Source organism: Calidris pugnax, unplaced genomic scaffold, assembly GCF_001431845.1.
Source record: "Calidris pugnax isolate Ruff unplaced genomic scaffold, ASM143184v1 scaffold95, whole genome shotgun sequence".
NCBI lineage: Eukaryota > Metazoa > Chordata > Aves > Charadriiformes > Scolopacidae > Calidris > Calidris pugnax.
Genome location: NW_015090885.1, coordinates 798,776 through 825,145, shown reverse-complemented (window position 1 = coordinate 825,145; position 26,370 = coordinate 798,776). Strand labels below are relative to the sequence as shown.

General features: G+C 37.1%; 1 protein-coding gene across 1 annotated transcript in view; it reads right to left on the bottom strand.

Annotated features, from left to right (window-relative positions):
- Positions 1-26,370, bottom strand: part of ROBO2 (roundabout guidance receptor 2) — a 936,606-nt gene that overhangs the window by 401,158 nt on the left and 509,078 nt on the right. Inside the window, exon 2 of the mRNA XM_014947324.1 lies at positions 24,849-25,175. Within this exon, the coding sequence (XP_014802810.1) occupies positions 24,849-25,175 (327 nt within the window). The remainder of the gene's footprint in view (positions 1-24,848; positions 25,176-26,370) is intronic.

Below are 26,370 nucleotides of genomic sequence, written 5' to 3'. Positions count from 1 at the left end.
ACAACTGGCTTCTGCTCTGATCTATGGAACCACTCAATTCCACAGCTGTCAGAGTGCTGACAACAACTGCAGTTAATGACACCACGTCATCTCTCTGGCTCGCTTACCTGCCGACCCTGCAAACAAATGGACACTAGCAGGAAAGATAGGGGAGTGAGCAGCACATACCGTATTTGTCATAATCACTATGATCCACAGTAGAAGAAAATCAATTCCTCTTAATCGAATAGAGTGACTTATTAAGGGTTATAAGTCCTGGCTGGAGAGCTGTACTGATTTGATTATACTGGGAGAGAAATTAGCAATGAGCTCTTAAACTATCTTTCCTTTTGTCTTCTGGCTCAGAGTTGCTATTAAATGATTATCTTATGAGAATCTCAGTAAGCAGGTCATGCTTTGATCAGGAAGAGCAGTAGGAAGAAGGGCACTGAAAATGTTCCTGAAGTGTTGACAGACAGGAATGTGAACAAACAGGATATGCCCATCACATAATTTTTGAATCTTGATTGAAACAGCAACAGCAATAGCATGTACCTGAGACAAACTCTTGAGACTTTCCAGAACAACCAACTTCAGTTCAGTAATACCTCAGACACTTTGTGGGTTGACAAGGAATGACATAGATTGTTACGTACTGCCACTGAAAATTAAAACTGACCCAAAATCCAGTTTGCAACAAATCTTCTTCCACTTAAGAAAAGTTTTCCAGATTTTAGAATCATCAATATTGGTGTGTCAAATGTATGTCTTTACACCACTTGAGAGATCGGGAAGCAAGGAAGTAAAGATACACATTTAAAATGAGAACTGGCAAAACAAAGTTTCTCTTTCCAGTTAAAAAGGTAATCCTGCATTTAGAGTATACTGCCAGCTTTTAAGTACTAGATTCACAATCAGATTTAAACAATGTTAATAGGGAATCTGGGACTGGGGTTTTTGTGTGTTTAAACCAGGGGAAAATATGCACAGAAAAGATGCTTGGTTTGACCTTTGAAAGTGAGAATCACTGGAATTCATGGAAGTTGTGTACCAGCACCTTCCGGTACCACCTTGACTGCTACAGATGCAGTGAGTTACACCATATCTTTTAAAAGCAATGTCAGGCTGGGCCATCCGAGATACATGCATACAGGCAAAATTTAAGTGAAGTAAACGATACAGGGTCCATGCACATCAGCTAATGATCTTGTTCACTAATTTAAAACTGTTTCAACAGCCTTCTTAATATACTAAGACCAAAAAATTTTAAAGGGTCTAGGTACTTATTCTGTATTATCATAAATCTGTGCTTCACTACAAATTCCAAAGTGGAAAAGCCTTGGAAAATATCAAGTTTCATTATAAAAGGTCTTAATACAGTCTATTTGGAATTCTAACTTTTGTACAAAGGCCATATTCCAGCTGAATAAAAGTTAACTGGGAAGCGTGTACAAGCTCTGGGTCTTCTTTTGCTCCCATACCACAGTAGTTTGTGACTAATATTTGTATTCCTAGACAGTAGAAATTCGGTTCTAATATTTTACATAAAGCTGTACCAATAGCTTTAATCATAATGATTTTGCTACTTATCATTAAAGAACTATTGTAAAAAATAAGGACTTGCAGATAGAAGATAGAAGTTGTGCTGGATTCCAAAATGTGCTTATGTTAGTCCTCTAGAAACCCCAGAGACACAGCAGCAATATCCCGGTGATGAATTACATTTATCATGCACCTTTGACCACCTCAACTGCTCTCTGCATGCTAATCCATCACTTTGGGAATTATTCAACCATTCCAGAGGCCCCTGAGCTTCAAATGAACACCATTAGAAAGAAGTTACAGTTGCTGGGAATATCTTGTTCACCTGGGCTTGAACATAACACTGATGAAATCCTCAGGGTACCTAACTGCTTAGAATCTCAGAAACTGGTAATTCACACCTCTAAACAGTGATTTCTTGAGTGAACTTTGATGGCAACATGAATGAAACAGCAACAGCAATAGCATGTACCTGAGACAAACTCTTGAGACTTTCCAGAACAACCAACTTCAGTTCAGTAATACCTCAGACACTTTGTGGGTTGACAAGGAATGACATAGATTGTTACGTACTGCCACTGAAAATTAAAACTGACCCAAAATCCAGTTTGCAACAAATCTTCTTCCACTTAAGAAAAGTTTTCCAGATTTTAGAATCATCAATATTGGTGTGTCAAATGTATGTCTTTACACCACTTGAGAGATCGGGAAGCAAGGAAGTAAAGATACACATTTAAAATGAGAACTGGCAAAACAAAGTTTCTCTTTCCAGTTAAAAAGGTAATCCTGCATTTAGAGTATACTGCCAGCTTTTAAGTACTAGATTCACAATCAGATTTAAACAATGTTAATAGGGAATCTGGGACTGGGGTTTTTGTGTGTTTAAACCAGGGGAAAATATGCACAGAAAAGATGCTTGGTTTGACCTTTGAAAGTGAGAATCACTGGAATTCATGGAAGTTGTGTACCAGCACCTTCCGGTACCACCTTGACTGCTACAGATGCAGTGAGTTACACCATATCTTTTAAAAGCAATGTCAGGCTGGGCCATCCGAGATACATGCATACAGGCAAAATTTAAGTGAAGTAAACGATACAGGGTCCATGCACATCAGCTAATGATCTTGTTCACTAATTTAAAACTGTTTCAACAGCCTTCTTAATATACTAAGACCAAAAAATTTTAAAGGGTCTAGGTACTTATTCTGTATTATCATAAATCTGTGCTTCACTACAAATTCCAAAGTGGAAAAGCCTTGGAAAATATCAAGTTTCATTATAAAAGGTCTTAATACAGTCTATTTGGAATTCTAACTTTTGTACAAAGGCCATATTCCAGCTGAATAAAAGTTAACTGGGAAGCGTGTACAAGCTCTGGGTCTTCTTTTGCTCCCATACCACAGTAGTTTGTGACTAATATTTGTATTCCTAGACAGTAGAAATTCGGTTCTAATATTTTACATAAAGCTGTACCAATAGCTTTAATCATAATGATTTTGCTACTTATCATTAAAGAACTATTGTAAAAAATAAGGACTTGCAGATAGAAGATAGAAGTTGTGCTGGATTCCAAAATGTGCTTATGTTAGTCCTCTAGAAACCCCAGAGACACAGCAGCAATATCCCGGTGATGAATTACATTTATCATGCACCTTTGACCACCTCAACTGCTCTCTGCATGCTAATCCATCACTTTGGGAATTATTCAACCATTCCAGAGGCCCCTGAGCTTCAAATGAACACCATTAGAAAGAAGTTACAGTTGCTGGGAATATCTTGTTCACCTGGGCTTGAACATAACACTGATGAAATCCTCAGGGTACCTAACTGCTTAGAATCTCAGAAACTGGTAATTCACACCTCTAAACAGTGATTTCTTGAGTGAACTTTGATGGCAACATGAAAAGGAAGTTTCTGATATATAGGTCTCTGGTCCTAAGTATCTAGACACTGTAACCTGTTCCAAAACCATTCAAAAGTCTAGAAAGGACATTGGCAGGAAGTATTCAGAGGGCCTTCATTCATAAAAAGCTGATGTTTAGAAAGGGGCAAACTTTCTACCCTATTTCTTCCCTTTGCTTTCCCCATCATAGCACGTAGAAGAAGTCTTCCTGAAGGCAGAGTCAAACATGACCTCTTCAAATGAAGTGATCACTATTCGGCTGACCAACAACAGAAAGTAGTCTTATCTTGGGGAAAAAAAGTAAACAGTTTTAAAATGACACTAATAATCTGGAATATAATAAAGACATATGTATCACACACAAACATACACATATTTACAAAGACATATCAATAAAGACACACTTTACAATTCTTCCTGTTTGGTATTTCCTACAATTTTAATAGACTTACTAGTCAATACTAACAGAAAATTAATCAGTATTGCAACTTGCCAAAGAAATCTCCCTACTCAAAAAACACAGAATTTAATAATTCATTCATTCATCAGATTTGCAGTTCACCCTCTGTTTTCACATGTTCTGGTAAATAAGTATTTCCTCCTATAGCATTAGAGAAAGAGCTTATTAAATGAATGCCAGCAAGTACAGCACACTGTTCTATAAGGTTATAGCCATAAGAATCATTTAACTCTCAATACAAAAGCAGTTCTGTCAAAATAGTCCCCTTTGACAGCTGTAACTACTACATCTATTTTGATTATAACTTTGAATATAATATAAATTGACATGTTACAGGAAAAGACTTGTGTTAATCAGAAAGGCTAAGACCAGCACTTGCCAATAAGCCTGAACTTGAATCATTTTATTGCTCTATTTTGCCAAAGCATTCAAATGCACTGAAGTTAGGACTAGGAACTGCATTGCAATACACATTATCACAGTATTATTCAAACACTTGATACATTTTATTCCTGGTTATACAGCACTGTATCCTTTCACCAAGTAATCCATCTTATCATAAATAAGTAAAACAAATCAAATACAAAAATAAATTCATTCCGACTTGTAGAATGATGTGAAGGATGTCACTACAAGAAGATGTATCTTAAAGATAATATGAAAACAATGTCCGTTTCTTAGGTATTAAATCTAGGAACACGTACGAGACAACAGCTAGCTAGCTTCCTTCTCCTTATAGCATCCATGAAACTATTATTTGGTTCATATAAGACTAAGCTCTTTCAATTAAAATTATACAGCTATATGTGAATAAAAGCACTGCTTTTACATTTTTCTAAGGGTACGTCCATATTCACAGATTCGACAGAGTTGGAAGGGACATCTAGAGATCATCTAGTCCAATTTAAGGTGGCATATTTTCATAAGTTTTTTTTCATTGAATCCAAAAGAATAAACTCCTTAATAATATTTATGTTATTAATTGAATTAACACTTGTCGTGGTTTTGACCGAATTGACCAACCAGAACGACAGATGGCCCCTCCTTCCCCCTCCTAAGGAAAAGGGAGGAGAGGAAGAGGGGGATAAAACTAGGGATCTCCTAACATGAGATATTACTTATAAAATGAATGGAAAAAATAATTTTATATTGAAAGGAGTGTTCCAATAGAACGTCTTCCAAATCCATCTGCAAAACTGATTTACAAATTAAAACTTAGGTAAAGAAAGACCTGCCAGTCATTTTAGCACTTTCTTTGGGCCAACCTGAGGCAGCTGCAAACCTACATTTAACAGTCATATATTTTCTTTCAAATCAGCTTCCAAATGCATCTCGGAGAATGGACTATGGCAATGGTTTAAAGCTTTATTCCCCTCTGCAGTTACAAGTCATCACAATGCTGACTCTAATCAGGTTACTCTGCATCTGTCTGTCACAAATAACCTAGTAACAACTAAATGGATTGCCATAAATCTTTCAATTAGAATTTATAACTTTATTAGCACAATATTTTTGAACTGATTGCATTACTTTGAAGAGCAGCTTTCATTTATTTTGTCATTTGGGGGTCAAATGTGTACAATGGCTGGAAGCTGCACATACAATAGGAAGCCTTACTTCAACTTCACAGCGGTCTCCAGAATTTCTCTTCTTTAGAGGCTATAGCCAAAATTTTAAAGGAATACTTTGCTTGCTCTGTTGAGGTTGAATGATGATACACCACTTAAGTAAATGTGACCGTTTCTTCATGACACGTGAGGATCATACTGCCACTTTTATGGCCCTGATCAGGCTTCATAAGACTAATTTGCCATTCCGTAAGTTTTCAAAGGGTTTTATGTCTTTTTTTTGTTTTGCTTTAGAGCTGCTGAAATCCATGCCAAGGATCAAGTTTCTACACAGGGGATGAGTATCAAGTGATATTCAGTGATCTTAAAGAATGTGGCTTCATACATCTGTATCTTGACTCATCAGGTAGGAAAAAAAAGCAAATGGCATTAGTTTTCTAAAAAAATTTGAGGTATTTGTTTCATTAATATACAAGTACTGTGTAATTTCTTTACTGAACTATAACAACTCCAAATGGCACACGTTATAATTAAGAAAAGGAAATAACCTGAGCCGCTCATTTAGATGAATATACTTCAGCATCAGCATTTTAAATTAAATACACTGATATACAAACGCAAATCCAACTCCATATTTCCTACAGGATCTTTAGTCTTAGAGAATCTGTTGCAAAGCATCCCAAAGGAATGACAGTTTACTGACCTGTCCTGTGGCCCAGACTGCTAGTCTGAAAATTTGACAGTCAGTCAGAGCTGTGATAGAACTAGTAAGCTGTTCAAATTTAACTGCTCTCCTTCAGTCTTTGCAATGACCATAACATCAAGCCACACTTCTTCCCTTCCCTGGACAAGCCAGAAGTCACATGAGAGTCATAGAAAGACAAAGAATACTCCGGTTAGTCTGAAAGATCCAAGCTCTACATTTGCCATTGTCTATTTGGCCAGTACTGCTTAAGTCAAAAGTTGGCCCCCTCTTTGTTCCGTGTCTGCAAAATATTTCTAGTGCTACTTCTTGTACTCAAGAGAAGCACTAAAAAATTAAAGAGGAAAAAAATACAATCCCACTTAATCTAAGACTTCAACAATACACAACAATTGAAGTGTGAGTAAAACATTGAACAAGCAAGGGACAAAAAATAACTAATCACCATCCATTCTGGGCACTGACTTGGACTGTGGTCCATCAGAAAATTATGTACATGGTCATGCAATTAAACACCACTGTAATAAAGCAGAATTAATGTTTGACAGGATACCTTTTATCTAAATAAATATATATGTAAATGAGATTTATATATATAAACCACACACCTCCCACAAACATAACTGAGCACTTTACATTGTCCAAAACAAGCGTATTACACAGGCAAGTGTGCCTCTGCTATACGTGAATTAAGAAAAGAAAAGATCTACATTGTCACACAACAAATGAATCTGGCCTGCTTTTGCTTCTGCTGCCCCAGGCTATTCAAACAGTGGCTTGCAACCTAAGATTTGACACCCAACCATACTTAAGCACCCCAGAAAACAAGTCAGGCCTTAATATTTCTATGAGCAACCTAGATCTGGCATGACAGGAGCCATGAACACCTCTCAAACACACAGGCCAAAGTCCGGAACAGCAAGAAATAGAAAATCAGAAGCACAAATCACCCCCTTTCCTGCTTCCACACATTTCTAGGTTTTCTTCATGAACCTTGACCCAAAAGTAAATTGTTAAAGATAGTCCAAGATTCCTAGGCTAGTTCATTTCAATGATGCTATGGAAAGAACTGTCTGCTAGAAATCACACTGTATTAGTTTTCAAACATACATGCCATAAGGAGCCAAAATAACTTCTTCTGGTTGCCTCTTACTGCAGTGAAGTTTAGGAAAGAGCCTTTAAAAAACATTAAATAGCTTAAAATAAACCAAAAGTATCTTATTCCCTAATAAAAACATGTAGTGGCAAAATAATTATCTTCTACATTAGAACCCTGTTAAAGCTCAAAAGAAAACAGGAAAAAATAATAAAGAATAATATAATCAATACTCATGTATTGTCTAAAAGCTACAATTTCTTCTGTTCAAAGGCATCTCCACAGGGGACCATAAAGAAATAGAGTGGTTAACTCTCTTAAACCTAGTAACTTAGAAAGACAGGCCAGTTTATTCAAACTGTTCATAGTTTATATTTAAGAGACAGGGCTGGATTCCCTACTACATCTGATTCCTCTTCAGATGTAGTTATATTTATATTTAGATATATATTTCTATTTATAAAACCCCACCATTTCTTAGTACTCAATTTCCTGTGGCTCCTGGCTAGTCACCACCACAAAAGTGTCTACATTTACCTGTGTTGCATATATAGAATGCAATCAATTCAGGCTTATACCAGCCTGAGGACGAGTAAAGAGGAGAAGAAAGGAAGAGAAAAGAAAAAGGAAATACAGGACACCCATATTGAACTTTAAATCTGTCAGACGTGATCTGTGGCATTATTTCACCAAGATATGTCAGGATGAGAGACCACAAGAATTTTTTTTTTTTTTAATATACTTTAACGCATGTAATATTAGTAAAACAGAGTATACTGAACAAAGCCTTGGGTTAGACTAAAATATGACATAGTTATATCTATATCATAAATTCAAGAAAGCTTTGTTTTTTCAGCTCTGAATATAAGAATCCAAGGACCGCACTAATTTTTAGGAAGATTTCTTATTTTTGCATTTAGGTGGGAAAATACATTCATACATCTAGATATTAGAGCAATGAGCATCATTTACCCAAATAACTGTTAAAGATAGCTCTCTTTTGCAACAACAGTTGTCATTGTTAGGCCCACCAAAGGCTGCCTAAAATCTCAGTCAAAACAAACTCTATAAATTTATAAAGATTTAAACATTATTTCTCAATACAAATATAGCATGTTCAGTTTTAAGACAAACAGATGAAACTTAGGTACTTAATTTCCTTCCTGATTAAATTCCTCCTTTATTTAAAGCTACAAGTTTTTATCAGTTATGACTATGTTTTAAAAAGCATATTTTTAACTCAAGACCATACAGCTGTAAAAGAAGTACTTAGTGTACCTAAAACCTCATTAGATTGATCTGCATTATACTTAACCACTGAAATGGAAAACTAAGAATATTAATATGGCAGCTTTGACATCACAACAATTGATGCAAATTCTAGGGTCTAACTTGATAATTCCTGGATGCTTCCCCCTGTGAAAGAGCAGAACTATTGTCATATTATAAGCGTATGTGTAGTTTAACCTTACTTCATTTTTGTAACAGGGAATTGTGACAAAGAACTGGAATTCATTTTCTAAAATAATACATCTTATGTGTCAATAAAAGAAATAAGAGAAGTTACAAGAATTAATGAGGTTGATTATAAGTCAGAGATCTCAAAAGGATATTATCAATTCTAAAGCAAGTCAAATGTCAAACCTGGGTTAAAAGTCATTTAAAATACCACATGTATTCTTCCACACTTGGGAACAATCTCCACTAGAATAATGCCTTATAATTTTTCCCCTCTCAATATACTCAAAACACTTACCAAAAGAAAAATCAAGTAGGCAGTTGGAACTAAGGTACCTTTGCAGACACAGAAGAAAATAAGCAGCCATATGCATGTGAGATCTCTCTGGGCTAAAAGAACAACTTGTGTACAAAGCTGCACATGCAGTTAAACACTGATCACATCCAATGAGTAAACAGTGCTCTTATATCAACAGGAGCAAAATATCTCACAGCTGCCTACTGTACTAGCATTATTTTAGCATTTCAGACCCACGATATACTTAGCTTCACAAATTCTTTTGAAATAAAGAAGTATTGGCTAACAATTTGTAAAATAGGGGTGGTAATACCTAGAAACCCATATTAGAAGAAAGAACTGAAACCATAGCACTTTCTCATCCATTTTAATCAAAACCTGGAAGGAATACTAGCTAAAAGGAGGAAATAAAAATCTATACCAGCAAATACTTTATACGATGGAATTACAAACTGAATAAAAAGAAGAAATTTTGTTTCTGATGTCTGTTTCTACAAAGCTTTAATTCAGCTTTATTTTCATAGTGATTGCATTTTGAACCCATGAAAGAACTTAAAAGCTTAAACAACACCAATTCATTGGTTAACTGATACAAGCATTGACTGTAAGGTTTGGATCTGACTTTTATTTTAGTACTAGCTATAAAACTGTAGTTTAATCCTCTGGAAAAGAAGAAAAAAGAAAAATCAATCATTTTACCTCCTCTCAAAGCATCTCTCCCCTTTGGCTGCACATGGCATTAAAGGTTTCAAATGTCATACTTGTAAACTATTTGGAATTAAAAGATGTCTCTATGGAATTGTTATATTAAATGGACCCTAAGCTTGTTTATGATTTAAAAGAAGGATAGAATGAGAAGACCTAAAAAAGTGGAAAAGTAGTAGTCTCTTAAGCCTCCCAGAAATAAAACCAACTAGATTAAGAACTGTAAGAATTAAAGGTTATGACTCCTTTAACCTTAAACATGACTATCAGCCCACTTACAGAAGTAAAACAAACAATTTTGCTTCTATAATGTATAATGCCAGCGTAGAAGCTTTATTGCACTTTAAATGATGAAAAGAACACTTCTCTGAAAACTCCGTCTCATCATCTTTTATGAAGTCCAGTGAGTTATAGATTAAAAGTCATATTTGCTCAAAGCCACATACAATGAAACCCCACGCTGGCTGTGTTGTCTGGACCACTTTGCAAGATGAAGAATAATGACAATAAATAAACTTGAAATTTCTTCACTAATGCTAGATTTCACTTCACTACTACATATATCATAGTAGTACTACATAGATCATAAATCAATCAATTATATCTTTGAGGTCAATATCCCAAAAAAGCATTAGATAAATTTGCTTCACAAGTCACTCTGACTTTGAAGTCAGAGATGTTTGAGGGATGTTCAGTCAGCAAGTAGCAGAGTAATAGTCCTACAAGAGGAAGAGTGGAAATCTCCTTAGCTTCATAAGATATAAATAAAAATTACAAGAACGACAACAACAGAAATCACTAAGGAGATTAATCTCAAATATTTGAGGAATAAATTCCCCACCATGACAACAACTGTAAGTTTGCTAACCTTGAAAATGCTCAAGCGTCTTCTTCATTCATTAGGTGTCTCAGGTATCCCTCCGTTTTGTCACAAATTTCAATATAAGAGGTCTGATTTTTGTAATCTAGAAGTACAGTAGTTCTGCATCTCCAACTGGGCTTGCTCACAGTAATTCCAGGATTGGACTCAAGAAACAAACCTAAACTTAGATAGGCTGTCAGTCAGTAATAATAAGATTGTCTGTGTAACAAGAATGAAATTAAGAGGTCTCTAAAAAGATACCTGTTTCAATATGAATTTGCTAGTTTTACACTTCAAAATCATTACATATCTTCTACTTTATAAGTGTCCAGTTACTCTAAAGCCAAAGCTTCTCCAATTCTGAAAAGCACTTTTATTTCTTGAAAGACTCCAGGAAAAGACAAATATCAGTGAATTACAGCCTTGTAACTTACTAAGCTTGCTACTGACCCTAGCACACTCTTTAGTAGTTGGTACTAATGAGCTTTTTTTTATCTCAAAAAAAGATGATGCCCTTTTAATTTCTGTGATATCTGTCCTATCAATCCTGAACACAACATTCCCAGTACCTAGATCCATGATCACACAGGTAGCTGAGCGTGTTATCGCTCAGGCAAAAGTGTTATGAATTCTCAGATGATGAACCATGCTAAGGCTGGATGTCAGAGGTGATGAAACTGATAATCTGTCAGTAATTTTCTACCCACCACAACAGCTCTGACCCATTGAACTAAAAGAAGGTATTTAATCACCGACTAGTCAACTGATCCGAGAGAACCACAGGATAAAGAGAGTGTCTTGACAAAGGGAAGACAGACACTACCTATACCACTGTCACAACCAGAAAAGTGTATCTTAGCTCAGCAACCTACCTACAGAGACAGATTTAACTTGAAATCATATTCTAGCAAAAAGTTTTGTTTATGACAAAGTACAAAACTCCTCTTGTAACATCTTAGTGAAACATCTCAGACTGTTTTTTTCTTGTAAACAGATTAGGTTAAAACCACAAAAAAAAAACAAAACAAACAAATCCTCCAATCACTTCTCATGAATCATAGCCCAAATAACACACGATGCAAGCAAAAGGTACTGCTTTAATAGTAGGTTTTTCAGCACCTTTCTGGATGATGTATTCTGCCTCTGGTCTGACGGCTGCCAGCTTCATGACTAAGAAGAACGGCAGGCCAAATCTTGCACCCTTCACAGAAGTCTTAAGCAAACTTTTCCTGGCATGTAAAAAACTGATCGCATAAGAAGTAGCACTTTCCCCAGGTGTTCCTACAGCAAAACAACATGCCTCCCCAGCACTGGGTTATTAGTGTCTCATTTTCCTGATGTTCTGTGTTGGCAGCCATGACAGAAAGCTTTGAACTTGTTTATTCACACTTGTTTAATCCTGTCTCCACACAGCACATCACAGCCTGTGGGGCTAGGAAGATGGATGAGTAAAACCAAGGCCACGAGGGGGTCAGGGTCATGGTGTCGCTGGATCTCATTAACTCCATCACTCACTGTAGCAGGCACTTCAGAGGTCACCTCAACTGGGGAGTTTGGGATAGACGATGGAAAAACGGCTGGCACAAGTGTACACGTTATCTGCAGTTGGTGCTACGTATAGAAACAAATACTGCCCCTTACGAACATTGCCCCTTAAGTTCCTAGGGTTGTTTTTGGTCTACTTGGTTAGAAAGAGGAAAAAATAAGTTTTTTTACAAATATCCAATAGGTATCACAGCAGAAACACCAAGGAATAAAGAGAGGACTACCAAAAATCAGAAAAAAATATCACTTCAGTATTTCTTCTGTAGCTATTTGCATATGTATTAGACTAATGAAAAGGGAGCAAAAAGAACACACTGTCATAGACTGACTCTAGTATACAGTGAGAGTGGATGGAAATACATACATTTCATACTGCAGTTGTATTGCACACACTGTGTGCCTGACAAAGAAGCTTCTTTGAAGCACAGACAGTGACAGATGACACTAAAACCCCTTAACTGTCCATTACTGAGGAATTTTAATGCGCATTAATGATAGACCCTACTTTTAAAAAGATATATAGTTATAGTGTATATGTGTTTCACATGTATATACATATATATATTTATAGATTATATAAATTATAGTATATATAAAATAAATGTATATGATAGTTAAATAGCTGTATGCTGTACAGGTCCTAAACAATATTGACAAGACTTTATTATAATTTGGAAGTTCCTATTCTTGTAATGATAGCAAATAAATAAATATGTGGTTCATAAATATATTGCACATTATATCTTGGTTGTTCACCAGTTCTGTATGTCACTGATAGCAACTTGATGACATGCTGATACAAAACTGTTCCTTTCTCATAGTTTTTAACTTCTACTTTTTACATCCATTCCTTGTAATGAACCATTCTGCAAAATTGAAATTATTTCCAAGAAAGATGAAAATTAGTATTATTAAACTATCTCTAACATATCTGCAGCACTGGAATGAAACAACTGTGAAAGAGGTTTGATACGACAGAAACCAAATTCTCATTTGTTCAATACGCAGGTGTATAATGAGAAAAGTGACAATTAAACCTAGATCTGCCCATATGCACAGTGTATTTATGATAACCAGTCAAAATATTTTGATGAATGGCAAAATTAGCAAGAGTATTACATAAAGAATAGTCAAAGATAAGCTTTTATTCTAGCAAGTGAAAAACATGTCCTTACAATCTGACCAAGTTAGCTGATAAAAAAAATCAGATCAAATAACCCAGGGCTCTGTCCCAAACTCCCCATTTCCAGTTTCACAACACATGTAAAAGCATGGGCTTCAGTGGAGAAATCATTTAGACTAAGGACACGGGTAGGGAAAGAAGTAATTCTACAACAATTTTCAGATCAAACTATATCACTGCCACACGTTTTTTGTTGGGTTTTTTTGTTTCCTTTTTTTGGGGGGGGGATGGGAAGTGGGGGATGGTGGTGTTTGGTGATTTGGGGTCTTTTGGTTGTTTGGTTTGATTTTTGTTTTGTTTTTGTAAGATGTCAATTTCTTAGGGACAAAGGAAACCTTTTTGTTTGGATTTCTGCAATTTCTTTCCCTATGGTCCAATTTTTGAAAAGTTTATTTATACTAAATGCTCCTGAGGGAGTAGAGTGATTGATAGAATCAAAGTTTATATAAAACATATAAAATTTATTAAAAAGTCCAAAATTTACAGGAACTAATACATTCAGGATCAGATGTTGTCCAAATGGGAATGTAACCTAAACAAAAGAATGAAGAAAGTCACCTGTTTTTTATAGAAGGCAGAGGGAGGTAAATGAAATTAAGACTATCCCTCATGTTCCTAAAATATCGTACTACCAATCAAAATATTTGGCTTCTGCTTGTGGTTCTGCAATCAACATGATACATGACTTTGAACAGATGGCTCTGAATCTCAAAGAAAACATGACTGATATTCAGTATTGCCACCACTGACTTTTAGGCATGCATCTCTAGGAGTGGAATTTACAGGTTTGAGTCAGGTAATTAAGTTGCTTCTACAGTAGAATAAGAATTTTATATATGCTAATTGAATGAACAGGGGCTCTAAAATACGTATCTTTAGCATCTAGAGAGGCTTAAATCATATTTCTCAGTTGAATGCTCAAACTGCAGGCTACTTATCTCCCCCCCAACAATCCAAACAGTGAACATAATTTACTTAACCCAAGAATTAGACTACTTGAGGTAGTTGCTGATCCTAGATTTAAAATATAAAAGAAATATATTAAGAAGACAGAGTTAGAAGCAACATAGTTCACAAAAGCAAATACTTTCAAAAAATAATTTCAAGTTAAATTTTTTTGTCATTTACTCTTTAGTAACCAAGATGCTTTTCTAGAAGAAAAAGTCATCCTGACATTTCTTTAAAAGGTTCAGTAACTTCTAATTTATACCCAAACTGTGTTCTCATATTGCCTTTGTTACCAACTTAATTTTAAAACATTCTAAATATTCTATACTTGAAGAGAAAAGTGAGGTGTAGAGAAAGAAAGAAAACTCTTAACTCTATGTACACATCTCTCTAATAAAGGCAATATTTCAGTAAAGATAACAAATATCTCAATGACTAAGGCGACAGTGTTTCACCCATAGCAGATGCTTTCAACTACTACAGGTTTTCCACTACCTGTGCCTTTTTTGTATTCTAACAAGAGAAACAACTGTACTTCCCAAAATTCCTGAGGGAAATGAGCTACTTAGAGTGGCTCGCATGAGTTTTAAGCTCATGCATTCTCCTAAGCAGTGTCTTTCTCACTAACCAAGATAGACCATTGGGCGAGATGGACCAACTGGTGTGACCCAGTAGGGCATTAGGCCACTGCCTCTGATGTAAATGAGGAAAGGTCTCCTGAAAACTGATCACAGTCCCAGCTTTCAAAACCAAGAAACAGTAAAGACGTATCATTCTCAAAACCACTGTGTGACCATATTGCAAACAAAATGTCTCTTCATACTAATAGCTGATAATCTGCATATTCCAAAGGCTATATGCACATGTAGAACCTGTGAAGAGTTTGTATCTATCATGGAAATAAATTGAAAGCTATCCTGAGGACACTAATTTCTTTCATCACCACTAGTTTCTTTCTTCCATATAAAATAAAAACTAAGAAATTTTATGTAACTACCTCAATAGTACTCTTCTGGACAAAACATAGGAATTCTTACATTCTAACCACACCTGAAGTGCTGTTTAATATCTGTCTCTGCTAAAATACAAAATGATCATTATTATCTGTCAGCTTTAGGGATCTATAATACTGTCAGTCACCTGGTGCACTACATATAGCACTCAATAATTAATTCCGAAAGTTGAAGTCAGAAGGCTACAATGAATTCTTTTGTTCTTTCTCCATACCTACATTCGTCTAAATTATACTTGTATGTCTGCACATATACAGCAGATGGGGAACTTTTTGCATACATTATGATCTAAAAATTAGTTTGAAAGATTAACCAATCTAAATTCTTTTGCAAGATTGTTACTCACCTTATTTGCTTAAGCTGGGGACATTTTCCCTCAGATTCTCATGTATGGATTGTTGTTTTGAGACTGCTACAGAAGCAGAAGCAGAGTCACTGAAATTATTTCCTCCCCACAAGCAATGTTCATGTGGCTCAACCTTGCCGGGCTGGTATTCTGTTCATAGGCTGACATAAACTTGTTTCTTTCCTATTTATTTCATCAAATGATTTTGCATAACAGGTGGGCTAGTGGCCAATGCGGCCTAAACCACGACAACCTGCCTATCAGAACAACAGGTGGCCTCTCCCTCCCTCTCTCCAAAGAGAGAAGAGATAAAAAGATTTACAAGTTTAGAATGAACTAAACTACTTTAATGAAGTATTAATATTAAAATCAAAAAGGAAATAACGAAATAGATACAACATATACAAAGCTGTGCCAAGCTCCCAGGATGACGTCACCAGCAGGCACTGGGGAAGTCCCAGTCTGGACTCACCAACAGACGGGAACCGGATTCCAGCTCTGGAGTCAGGAACACACAGATTGGGACTGAAGTCAGGTGAACAGACAGGGTCCTCTTCAGATGTCTGCCATTGAAGAGAGCTGGCCCTTTGATCCCTCAACTTCTATACTGAGCATGGGGTAGATGGCATACAGGCACTGGGGAAGTCCCAGTCTGGACTCACCAACAGACGGGAACCGGATTCCAGCTCTGGAGTCAGGAACACACAGATTGGGACTGAAGTCAGGTGAACAGACAGGGTCCTCTTCAGATGTCTGCCATTGAAGAGAGCTGGCCCTTTGATCCCTCAACTTCTATACTGAGCATGGGGTAGATGGCATAGAATACCCCTGTTGGTCAGGTTTGGGTCACTTGTCCTGTCCGCTCCTCCCCACAGGTGGGACTCTTCTATGCTTTTTCGGATTCCGACCCTCCAACAGGGCAAATAATGAAGTTACCTTACCTTGATGGTTATAACAATAAGCATAAGCAAGAGCCTCTCTGCATACCGTCCCTTGGCATGAAGTACAAACATTGGTCTTCTCACTCTGAGAACGCGCAGTTTTCTCCACAATATGCTGTTAATTTCAGAGAGTTAGAAAAGGCCTGGCTAAGATGTAAAATTGCTGAACAGAAAGTTGGTTCTGTTTTAACTCAAACCAGGATACAGGTTCAAGTCCTCCAGCAAGATGCAGGTGGATTAAGAAATTGCAAATTTTGAATACCAAGGCCACCTTCTATTTTGGCATACAAGATTAGGCAACAAGCCCAGCAGGACCCAACAGCAGGATCACATTAAACAAGAGCTGCATGCTACTGAAGACTAGTGTAGGAGATGCTAAATGAAGTGGAATAATAGAAAGTGCAAGGTCATATGCTTCTGAACTGATCACAGGGAAGTTTATAGTGAAGTAGAAGCTCATCTGTTACAAATTATAGAGGAAGAGAAAGATCTGCATCAGATTGCTATAGAATGACTATGAGCTACCAAATGCGTAAAAGGACAGACTTGGGGGTGTTGGTGGATGAGAAGCTTAACATGAGCTGGCAATGTGCACTTGCAGCCCAGAAAGCCAACCGCATCCTGGGCTGCATCAAGAGAAGAGTGGCCAGCAGGTCATGGGAGGTGATTCTGCCCCTCTACTCTACGCTTGTGAGACCCCCCCTGGAGTACTGTGTCCAGCTTTGGAGTCCTCAACACAGGAAGGACATGGACCTGTTGGAATGGGCCCAGTGGAGGGCCACAAAGATGATCAGAGGGATGGAGCACCTCCCCTATGAGGACAAGCTGAGAGAGGTGGGGTTGTTTAGCCTGGAGAAGAGAAGGCTCTGGGGAGACCTTATAGCGGCCTTTCAATATCTGAAAGGAGCCTATAGGAGAGCCGGAGAGAGACTCTTTGTCAGGAATTGTAGGGAAAGGACAAGGGGTAATGGTTTTAAACTGGAAGAGGGGAGATTTAGATTAGATACTAGAAAGAAATTCTTTACAGTGAGGGTGGTGAGGCACTGGAACAGGTTGCCCAGGGAGGTCATAGATGCCCCATCCCTGGAGGTGTTCAAGGCCAGGCTGGATGGAGCTTTGAGCAACCTGGTCTAGTGGGAGGTGTCTCTGCCCATGGCAGGGGGGTTGGAACTTTGTTAGAATTGAGGTCATGCAACATTTGCAAAGCAATAGTCTGAAGTACCACTTCAAATGAGTACTTATTTTTAAGCCTATCTGACATCGCAGAATAGTACGTCTGAAGCATATGCCAGCAATAGCTAATATTTAAATTAACATTCAAATATTGCTTATAGGCTCCGGAGTAAAGGGAACAGAGTTGTAAAAATCCAATGTTATCTTGTTCTCCTTCATTTCCCAGACGAAATAAAAATCAGATAAATGTCAACCAAAAAAAAAATCAGTATATGATGATGCACACACTAACAGATCAGCCAACAGCTGATCTCTTGCAAGGTTTCTGTAAAGTCATCAGTAGTTCCTTAGCTGTCACATTTTATCAGGTAGAGCATTCAAAGATATATAAACAGCAGGATTTGATTTAAAAAAAATAAAATCAAATCAAGAGAAAGGGGAAGAAGGTAGCTGATAAAAATCAAATAAGGAAATGCGCAAGAAATTATTAGAACCTGAATAAGATCAAGCGCACTGCAAATAGCTTCTAAAAATGTAACGCTGAAAGTTCTCTTTTAGGTGGGGAACAAGGACAGATCCTGGTCAGAATAATTCAAGGAATAAGTCAGAGATCCTACAGAAAGCTTTTCTAACCATTTCTGGATGTTAGAAACTATTTCTACTGCAGGAATGGTGGGAATGATACCAGGCTGTACACAGTGCAAGACAGCATACTGCAAAGACATACTAACCTGTTCTGAAGGAATTAATTCACATATTGGAACCAAGTTCTAGCTGTTAAAGAAACTTTATGCTGGGCTGGTGTACCCTTCTCAGCACATATAACCAGCTGAGATTAAATGCTCACAGTGAACACTCTTCCAGTACGCAAGCCTGCCTGTTTTGTGTGAATCTGCATATCGCTCTTTAGAGATCATTGTGCTGTGAACACCTACCACAGAATGAAAAGAACAAGGAAAAGAAAAGAGAGAACAAGAACAAAGTCTGGAGAAACCTACAGGCACTGTACAGCTTGATCTGACAACTGAACTCATGTTAAGTATCTTTCAATCTACCATCCGTGTGGTAGCTCTTAAATGTGGAAAGTCATTAGCATTTTTAGCCTTGAACTAAATATTTAAAGCTGCATATCCAGGTGAAGCTCGAAGGACAAGAACGTAACGATGAAGTAACGATGAAGTCTCCTATCTAAATCCTAGTGGATGATGATGGGAAGTACGGTTTTGTCCATGTTGAAGGCATCAATGTTGAAGCACAATCTTAAGCAGTTTGTGAGAAATGTGTTAAAGACATGAGACACAGTTTATTCTGATGAAGAGCACCTCTACCATGAAAATTCTAGTTCACTCTGGCTACTGGTGCAATAACCACACCCTCTCAAATGTCTAGGTTTCTTTTCCCAGGTGAATTCAGAAGCACTAGAAACATATGCTCAGCTAAAAGCTAAACTAATAAGGTAAATAACCAGAACTACTTTTTTGGCTCAAAAGGAAACTTTGCAATGACACATCAGTCAAATCTTGATTTATCTGATATGGTTTCACTCATTAGTATTTATTAAACTCTTTAATTTTTAATAGTGACTGTAAGAATTAAATTATGTCCTATACAGAAATGCTGTATCATGTAATGGCTTCTAACAGAGATATCCCCGATGGCTTCATCTTTCACAGAAATAGCTTATTGCAGGCTTCAGAATTACCAAGAAGGTTTGAAGTGCTCCTCCCCATCTTATGCCTTTTCCCTGATTAGATAATCAGATACAATTTTATTTATTTTCTTCTAAAAGGGGAATTTTATTTTCATTAAGTGTGCTGTGATAATAGCCATGGTTTGTTATATTTCTTCTCAGAAAAATGTAGAGTAAGAAAAAGCGTGATGCCTTTCAATGTCCTGATATGGCTTATCCACAGGAGCACAGTCTCCAGCATTTAAATTTCTACAATAATTACTTCTGTCTTGATGAGAGGAAAAGACTGCCAGCTCAGACAGGAAGCTTTTCACACTCTCTTTAGAAAGATGAGCGTGAGAGGGGTATAAGTAAATGAACAGGATGTACTCTCCACACGTGAAAGTAACCCCAAAGCAAATCAGATTTTGAAATTACCAGCAACAGAATTAATAACAATTTTTATCTTTAAGTCATATATTGAACAGAAAGTAGATGAGAAAAATCATCCACCCATTTTACAGCCACATACATTGTGCTCTTTTTTCATCCTGCTTTACAGGTGGTCTTTACCCTATCTCAAGTGAAATTATTAACTCCATTATTGTGAACATATTGCAGCCTTTTGCACATGCTCCAGCAAATAGCCATTAGCATTATGATACAGAGATGATTGCATAGCATATATTTTATACCTCTCAGCCTTTATTCACTGAATGTTAAAACATATCTGTTTTATTTGTAAAATTACTGTCTCCTGTGTTTAAGATCTGTCTTATGCTTGCTTCAGAATACACCTGTGACTCCTCACACTAAACTCAGTGTACTAGTCTAACCTCTTTTGTTACAGATAAAAACATAATTCAGTTTTGGATCTAACATAAACAGGATCATTATGTTTGGAGAGTGTTCCAAAGCATGCTATTCAAGCAATCTGTGACATATAAATAATGCAAGACCTCTTCTTTCTCCAAATGACTTCAGTTCAAGCACAGACTCAGAAAGATGGAAGCCCAAATTTATACTGCCATTACAAAATTCAATCTATTTCTGGTTCTCCAATTGAATTATGACTCAGAGTCTTCCACTGTTTTCTATTAGCACCAACCCACACACTCCTACCCTTTGCCAACCAATGCAGAAAAGAACCTTATTTGTGAATATTTCTGACTTTTTTTTCTTATATTAAAATGGCAGCAAACCCCAGCTAATCTGAAAAGCCTCATGTTTTCTTTTAAAGGAAAGTAAGGTAGAAAATTGGTCTTTTTTCCTTCCTTTGACCCCTGACCTTTGAACCACAACCTCCTTGCCACTAAAGCGTTCAACACCTCATTTAATCTCTCCTCGCTGCATTGGCACAGCACTGGAAAAGGAAAAGAGAAAAAAATAATCTGGGGACTTCATCAATTTTTCATGAATTTTCATTTAGGCCAAAGCCCCTCTTACAGTGGTCGATAGATCAAGCTGCTGTCACATATTTAACACCTGGGGCTACAGCTGCTATCTCTTGGGGCTGCCGCTGACTCTGGCGAGATCAGAGGCAGCCTGACTCAATGCGAGGACCCTCATGCTCTTTCTCTTGCTTACATGTGGCGCCCCAGTGCTCACAACTGAAATCCTAGCTAGGGTTGCTATTGCAAATGTGTCTCCTGATATTCCCACTGGAAAACTCCACTGCATAGGTTCAATCATGTCAATTCAGACATTGTGGAAAAACTGCTTTTATTTTAAAACTTCTGCCTTTCAAATATGAAAGCAGTTTCATGAAAGATCAAACTATTTTAAGACAACTTCCCTTTCTAAAACCCTCCCAAGAAAATCTGAGCATATTTCTAATAATGCCAACCCTTGTTCAATTTCAACAAACACATTCGAATACACAAAATGAAAAGAACGACATTTTACTCTTTTGAATGCCATTCTTTGTAGTTGTTTTAGGACTAGAACATTTATTTTTAATGATGTAATCATAAAATATACAAATACTACATCAGAATTTGCCACATACACTGTAGAAGAATGGTTTTGCTTCTGGCATTAGCATTATTTTTAGCTTCTGAGGAAGCTCCTACTGAAAAAAAGTAATCCACACAAAGCACACCATGGATTAATGCATTAAAGGAAGAATGAAATAGAGTAAGTCATATCAATCCTAAAATATGTCTTCAAATGAAAACTCCTATTTCTTCCTAAATGTCTTCTGGATTAAAGACTTTCTAAATTAAGGCAAAAAATTCTAAGAGCACGTTCCATGTGTTAATATTGTTTTATAAGTAACTTCCCAAATCACAGCTCTTCACAGTTTCACTGGCACAGAGAAATTTTTCCGAGGACATACATCAGCACAAAAATAACTGCCCTTGATTGCATGCACATGCTCTGAATAGGCCTGGATTTAAAAGCTTAAATACTTTGGATGGGCTGGTACCTAAATTCATCATATTTGGAAAAGGTGTTAACTGCTATGTGATAGAAAAGAGCTTAGGGACTTCAGCAATTTGCAAAAACTACTCCAGAAAGCCAAGGGATAAAATGATTGCATTCAAGAAGGGCCACACTATGCTCAGAATCATTGTATGCCCCAACTGAACCTCACTTATGAGTTTTTCTTCTGTCTTCACATATAAATATCGATATATGACAAGATTTTCAATCCCACTGCTTTTGTGGCAGCTGCCCAAGGCGAGGTGGGGGGGGAGGAGGGGGAAGGTAAACGGGAATGAACCACAGTTAACACTGTTGATCATCTGAATGCATAAGTCTGAGCACACTTAACAAATACATAAAACAAATATTTCTTCATAAATCATTCAAAAGTTGCAAGTGCACATTATTGGAGACTGACAATTTAATAAGCAAAGTAAAACAGTTACTGATTTTTTCACTAAAACAGCACCCTCAAGCATTTTAAACCTGTAAAAAGTAGCAGTTTGTCTCTAATGGCACCATTTGAAGCCACCTACAGTCAGATAATAATCCACACCCCTGATGTCAGCAAAGGACAACCGTCCTTTTTCTGGTGATGAAAACAGCTTGGCTTAGTGTGGAAAGAGCAGCTTTCAGCACTGTTACAGATAGCACAAGTAAGACCCAATCTCATGCAGCTGTCCCAGCTCCGATGGACAGGGCTGCAGTATCCAGGCAACTCAATAGTTTTCAGCAGCAGTTGAGCAGGTGAATGAGGACTCACTGTTGACAACAGGCTATCAGCAACAACTCATTTCCCTGGCGTGCAAATGGGCAGCTACAGACCTGCCCGTCTTCTTCAGTCCAGAAACACTGACATTAGAAAAGTAGCCTTAATGTAACTGTGCTCTGAAAGTCACTTGAAAACTTGATTTAGAACCAAAAATCATATTAAGAAGTGTCTCAAAACCAAGGGAAACCAGGTAGTTTTTCTATCATCCTCCAAAGGATGCCTTTGATACACATCAAGCGCTGCCATATGCTTATAAAACCAGCAGAATCTTGAAAATTAGGTAAACAAGCAATGTACGTATTATCTACGTACTTTAAAATACCTCTGAGAACAAAACACAGTTTTACTATTTTTAAAATCTTCTACTATCTCCAACAAGTGACAGAACGAGAGGTAATGATCTTAAACTGAGGATAAACTTAGATCAGATATTAGGAAGAAATTCTTTACTCTGCCTGTGGTGAGACACTGGAACAGGTTGCCCAGAAAAAGTTGTGGAAGAGTTGTGGATGCCCCATCCCTGGAAGTGTTCATCCCTGGATGAGGCTTTAAGCAACCTGGTGTAGTGGAAAGTGTTCCTTTCCACTAGGGGGGTCTTTAAGGTCCCTTCCAACACAAAACATTCTATGATTCTATGATCTCACATACAGTTCATGCATGACCTGCCACCAGCTACAGTGGTTAAAACAGTAACTCCAGAGACTAAAGATACAGTAACAAGTCTCTCAGCAGTCAATGAAGTAAGGATCAGTGAAAAATGGCAAAATATAGAAAATAATCAGTCACTTTACTTTGATGACTCAAGGTATAACTTGAACAATCTTCTGACCTTTGACAGGAGATGTCTGAATCTCAACAGGACTGCCATAAAGATTTCAAAGTGTTTAGCCTCTCTCATAGGAGACAGTTTACAGTACTCTGTAAACAGACAGTTTAAAAACTACAGGTACAAAGAAATAATCTGGTAAATTTATCTAGAGTCATACTTACCCAGATTTCTGCCTTCCTTAAATTGGTCATATTCTTGATTCCTAAATACCTAACCAAACTGAATAAAATTCTGTGATGTCTTTATTGGCAGATACACATTTACTTATACCTTCAATTTGCACTGAAAGTCTTTTCATTTTCTGTTTGAAACAATTCTGAATCTAGGTTATGACAAGTGGAAAGTCATCAACAAGTCTGTTCTACTTGACTTACAGCATGATCTAAATATCTCAAAAATGGCATTTTCTGCAATTTCTGAGAAGACTGAAGTCTTGAGATCACTGAATCAGGAGTAAAGGGTTCTGTGCTTTTTTTCTTTTTGTTTTTTTTTCCTCCTTCAAACCAACTTACCTTCCAACGTGTACTCAAATCCACTCTTTATCAACTAAGCATAGTTTGTGCTAAAGTCCTAGTTCAGTGAAACATATTTCAGTGAAACTACTGGCAGATGAAGAACTACAATACACCTCTATAGGAAGATACACAGCTACCCATGGTTGATATTCTGAATAAAAAGGTTAGTGTTTATTCAGCTCCTATAACTAAGCAGTAAAAAAATAACATGCAACACATGGTAGTTTATATAAGATGACCTTATGTGATGTGTGAATATAATGTATGTCTCAACTAACTCTAGTGGAAGCAGATCATGCATGCTGAGTGGTCTCTGAAAGAGCTGTGACAACTTCTCAGTTAAGACACAGAGAATTGATAAGGAATAAGACTGCCCTGGATGATATGAGAAATAGCCAACAATTTCACTTGCCATTCACATAATGAATGAGGCCTGTATCAAGTTTATGATGGAGAAGTATATATTAAGGTTTCCAGCAGTACAGAACATGAGTCACCAAGAAGCTGTCTGCTTCTGTTGAGGTAACAGATGACTAGATAAAGAGAAACAGACAGTACACCTTGCATTAAATGAAAGGTATTTGTCCACATTAGTTTCAGTATAACCAACTTTAGTCATAATTTAAAAATTAGATTAATCTTCAGAGGATGATTAGCCTTTGTCCACATTTGTGCCAATCATGATTATACTGGCTAGAGCCTTGCTTCAGTGTAAATCACATATTCTGTATGGTCACTGCTACTGTATAAATGTATGTAAAAATGCATTGACTAAGAGCTATAGCTAATGACAAAATGCTATACTTATCTACCTTTGTTATCTCCCAGACTGCTGACTGTGTGCAAGTGCTAGATGACAGCATGAAATGAACTATAGAGTTTTACACAGTGGTAATCATACAAAACTACTCACATGCCACTTCCAGAGATGCGTTGCGGCTCACAGCTTCTCCAAGATAGTTCCTTGCCACACAAACATAACTTCCTTCATCCGGTTTACTCCTCCGTCCATGCACGATACGTAAGAAAAATAAAGATCCGCTGGGAAGCAGCATGCGGTGGGAGCGCGGATCATCCTTGTCCGTTTCTACTCGCTCTCCATCCTTGTACCACTCAATAGTAGGAGATGGCCTTCCTTCAGCTTTGCAGTTCAGAGTTGTTGGCTCTCCTTTAGAGACTATCACATCCGAAGGATGTTCAACAATCCGTGGTGGAAAGTCCTCCTGACGGAGACGGGATCCTAGAGAAAAAGAAAAGGAGAGAAGGGGGAAAGAACAATTTATTTTAATGTTAGGCTTCACAAAGAGTTCTCACAAGTCACTCTTTTAATGCCACAACAGTTTTCAGAAAAAAAAGAAAATTAAAACCTGTATACATCTGATATTATTTTGCTGATATCAGACACTGTGTCAGACACTTTCAAAGCTAAAAACCTGAGTTGGACTACAGATATACACCTCTAAGGCACTATCAAATCCATACCCCATGCAGACTGGTCTTAAAGGAGGATCTCTTACACATACATGCACAATGGTTTTTTCCTTGTTCCAATAATCTTTCTATTTACATTTGCTTCTAGGTCCCTGTGTACTTCTGGATTCCACTCATCACTGTTTCTCCCCCATCCTTTCATCTGCCAGACTCAATAGGTGGACATTGAAAAACACTGTGTTTTACCACCCATTTGTTAACAGTTCTTTGTAGTTTTATATTTATGCTTTGTATCCTTTTTCCACAAGCAGCCCAGGTATGGAAAGAGAAGAAAAAAAATGCCAAAACAAACAAACAAAAACGCTCAACTGAAACCTCAAAAGTATTTCTTCCTTCATAAATATCTAGTACAACAGTTGGCAACTTTAACTGTTCAAAGCATCTGAAATAATTCATGAGCTTTATTTTTATTTGTAAATCTCAAATATCAATGGCACTTTAGAAATTTTCAGTGGATTGCATGCATATATGCACGCACACAAATACAATACATGTGCCTGAAAGTGCATTGCAAAAACCAGTGTCTCGGAAATCATTATAGGTCCATTTCCCTTTTTCTTCTCTTGGCATACATTTTTTTTTCTTCACTTTGCTTTTTGGTGTCTATCATCTTTTATCTGCACATGTACTTTCTAACCTATTTGCAGTATCCCTAAATTCCTACCGATACCGCATCACAACCCTGGTTACCTGGTTATTGAGTTAAACGTTTATCTCCAGCATTTCTACGCAGTGTATCTTACCAGGAATCTGGAACCCTGGATTATCCCTGAATGTGCTCCAGCAGCTCAGTCTGAGCACAGAATTCCTTGGAATGAATGTGGGTTTTTTTTCAGTACTAAAGGTTAAGTAAATAATTATTTCCTTCTGTCACTGGAAAATAATACAACCCAAAGCACTTCCTTCTTTCAATTGCCCACCAGAATACAATTTTTCTCCTTACA